General features: G+C 48.6%; 1 protein-coding gene across 1 annotated transcript; it reads left to right on the top strand.

Moving 5' to 3' along the window:
• Positions 1-916: 916 nt before the first annotated feature.
• GSC (goosecoid homeobox) lies at positions 917-2,498 on the top strand. The gene is made up of 3 exons (XM_073350715.1): positions 917-1,238; positions 1,660-1,919; positions 2,346-2,498. The coding sequence occupies exons 1-3, from the start codon at positions 917-919 to the stop codon at positions 2,496-2,498; spliced, it is 735 nt and encodes a 244-aa protein (XP_073206816.1).
• The last annotated feature ends 595 nt before the right edge of the window (positions 2,499-3,093 follow it).

Below are 3,093 nucleotides of genomic sequence, written 5' to 3'. Positions count from 1 at the left end.
CTGCCTTGCTTGAATTAAAAAAAATGCTTAGAACAATTGTCCAAAGAAATAATCGTGGTAATGTTTTTTAAAGTTAATTTATTCTGGGTAAGGCGTTGTCCTTTTAGAAAACAAGGCACACTACGCATCCCTTCTACCCCTGAGTCAAAGGAGCCAAGACCCAAACCCTATCCCAGAAACACCCATGCACAAGATATGGCGCAACTGTGTCGCAGTTTAATTCGTTTTAAAGATTTTTTTTAAGTGTTACCTAACCAATTCCAAGCATAAATAATGACTCTGAGTCGCAGACAGAGGAAATCACACCTAATAATGTGAACCAACACGAGGAGAGTAGGTGCATAATAGACGGGTCTAGGAGCTGCTAACCACTTCTCCACAGTGGCATTAATCAGATTAACCTGGGCAATTAGCCGGTGCAGCGGAGAGATCAAGCCTAAATCTCGGGCCTTTTCACAAAAAGAAAAAAAAAGTCCCACTAATGGAAAGGATTAAGTTAATTTCATTAATTCTCAATACACAGATCAGGCTCCTTTCACTCCTTTGTGTACCCCTTTCCCAGCTCAACCTCTTCCCTCCCCCATCCCCAAAATAAAGTCAAATCTGGTTTTGTTTGTCATCTGCCTATTACCAGGAACTAAAGCCAGGATGACGTCGCCTGGGTATAAAAAAGGGAAGAAGTTCAGATGGATTATACTCCATGCAGCCCTCTGGGTTGAGATCAGTAAACAGGCGAGAGTGGAGGGAGGAAAGTTACAGGACAGGCTCCTGCGAGCGCGCGCGCGCGCACACACACTCGCTCTCAGACACACGTTGCCTGCTGGAAAAGATCAATTTATTTCGCTCTGATCCCCTTGAAAGTCTCGGAAAAGTTTCGGTTTCGTCCCTCCCTGCCCGCCCCTGTAGCGTTCGGGTAATGCCTGCTGGTATGTTCAGCATCGACAACATCCTGGCCGCCAGACCCCGCTGCAAGGAGTCGGTCCTGCTGCACCAGAGCGCCGCGCCCGTGGTGTTCTCCAACTTGCATGGGGAATCCCTCTACGGCACCGATTACAGCGGATTTTACTCCCGGGCGGTGGCCCCCGCTTCCAATCTGCCCGCGGTCAGTGGATCTAGGATTGCCTACAACAACTACTACTACGGGCAGCTGCATGTGCAGGCGTCCCCCGTGGGTCCTTCGTGCTGTGGGGCCGTGCAGCCTCTGGGCGCGCAGCAGTGTTCGTGCGTCCCTGCAACAGGTAAGCGAGCCCAGGTGCCCCGTTCGTTCTCACCCAGCTGGGAGAGCCCGGGGCGCTTTACCGGGGGGGGGGGGCTGTTTGAGATTGTTCGCGAGGAGGGTACCTGGCGATTTGTGTGCTTGATGAGCCAGCTGTAAACAGCGTTTGGATCCCTGCCTCTCCGAAGTGACTAGGAATCCCAGCGAAGTACTGTCACCCTGGCAATTCCTTGCCCTGTCTTATGTCTATAGGACGCGTCTCACTCAGCCCCATTCTAATTTCAGATTCTTTGGCACGGGGGTTCTTTGTTTCGGACTCAGAGGAGGATCTCGGGTTGTGTCGGTTGGTCGGTGTCCGAGAGAAGGGGGTACAGGTTTTTAACGGAGTGACCTGGTCTTGATCTCTCCGTCCAATGCAAATAGTGTGGTCGTCTTCTCTCTAGGCTACGAGGGTACTGGGTCAGTCCTGATGTCGCCTGTGCCCCACCAGATGTTGCCATATATGAACGTGGGCACCTTGTCCCGGACTGAGCTGCAGTTACTGAACCAGCTGCACTGCAGGAGGAAAAGACGACACCGAACTATCTTCACTGACGAGCAGCTGGAAGCTTTGGAAAACCTCTTCCAGGAAACTAAATACCCAGATGTGGGCACCAGGGAACAGCTGGCCAGGAGGGTGCATTTAAGAGAGGAAAAAGTGGAGGTATTTTCCCCTTTATATTTAAAAGTTAACTGAGTCTCAATTCCTAGTCTAGCTGCAGACATCGCCGCACGTTGTCCAAGGCAAACTGATGGAGGAGCATGCAACAGGTTTTCAAGAGGGGCGAAAAGTTTAGCTCTTCAACATACCCGTCTGCAATCGGCTAAATAAGCCGATCACTCAGATAATTACCAAATTTCGGTAAGCCATCACCCCTCTTTAAACGCGGTAAACCTTAGACTTGAAATATACCTAAACGATTGTAATTACTCTGCTTTTCCATCTAAACCAAACCAAAGCAAATCGAGTCAAAGATGTGTATTCTACGCCGAACTGGTATCACGCGTACGGTCTGAAAAGGGTGCCTGTCTGAACAAAATGTTGTTGTTGTTGTTGTTACTATAATGATTTGATTTATTGCAATGACAGGTTTGGTTCAAGAACCGCCGGGCAAAATGGAGAAGGCAAAAGAGATCCTCTTCGGAGGAGTCAGAAAACGCACAGAAATGGAATAAAGCTTCCAAAACGTCCCCAGAAAAGAGGCAAGAAGAAGGGAAAAGTGACTTGGACTCCGATAGTTGATACCTTGCAAATGGACCCTTGTCGTGGACTGTGGGACTTGCACAAAAGGATGCGACTTGCACACGCTCTGCCTTGTTGGAGGGAAAAGAGATCTGTATATAGTGTACGTTACCCCGAAGTGATTGCTCGCAAATAAAATCAAAGTGGCGGAGGTGTGGCACAGGTATACGCCGGGCCCCTTTATTTATCTCTGTGCTGCTTATAATTACTTTAAATCCGACGGTGGCGACATATTTCCCCTTCGTTTAGAAAAAGGGGTGTCTGCAGTTACTTATTTATCCGGGGCTGGCTAGTGTGGAAAGAGAGGAAGATTACGGTGTTGTAAATGGTGCCACTTTTGTAATTGATTAATCCCTAATTTCAGTGTGTGAAGCGATGTTAAATTTCTCAGCAGGCGCGAGACACGATTAAAAAAGAAAGCAAAACTTTTTATTTTTTTAAATACGGGCAACGGACGACCCCAGCTGTGAACGGCTGGCCATTTCTAAATGCACCGTAACTTCGAGTACGATTGGGTGGGTTCCCTTTACTCATGGTTACTGTCGTCCCAGAGCGGTACCCTTAATGGCCGAAGCTGATGGGTTTTTGCCAGGAG

This window comes from Lepidochelys kempii, chromosome 6 (assembly GCF_965140285.1).
Source record: "Lepidochelys kempii isolate rLepKem1 chromosome 6, rLepKem1.hap1, whole genome shotgun sequence".
Lineage (NCBI taxonomy): Eukaryota > Metazoa > Chordata > Testudines > Cheloniidae > Lepidochelys > Lepidochelys kempii.
Note: the sequence above shows the minus strand (reverse complement) of the source record. Positions and strands in the feature narration are given on the sequence as shown.

What these genes read in the sequence shown, in the direction of transcription:
- GSC (XM_073350715.1), top strand. Translation starts at nt 917, where the DNA reads ATGCCTGCTGGTATGTTCAGCATCGACAACATCCTGGCCGCCAGACCC. An exon ending in TTCGTGCGTCCCTGCAACAG is followed by an intron (nt 1,239 to 1,659) that starts GTAAGCGAGCCC and finishes TCTTCTCTCTAG; the next exon opens with GCTACGAGGGTACTGGGTCA. An exon ending in TAAGAGAGGAAAAAGTGGAG is followed by an intron (nt 1,920 to 2,345) that starts GTATTTTCCCCT and finishes TTGCAATGACAG; the next exon opens with GTTTGGTTCAAGAACCGCCG.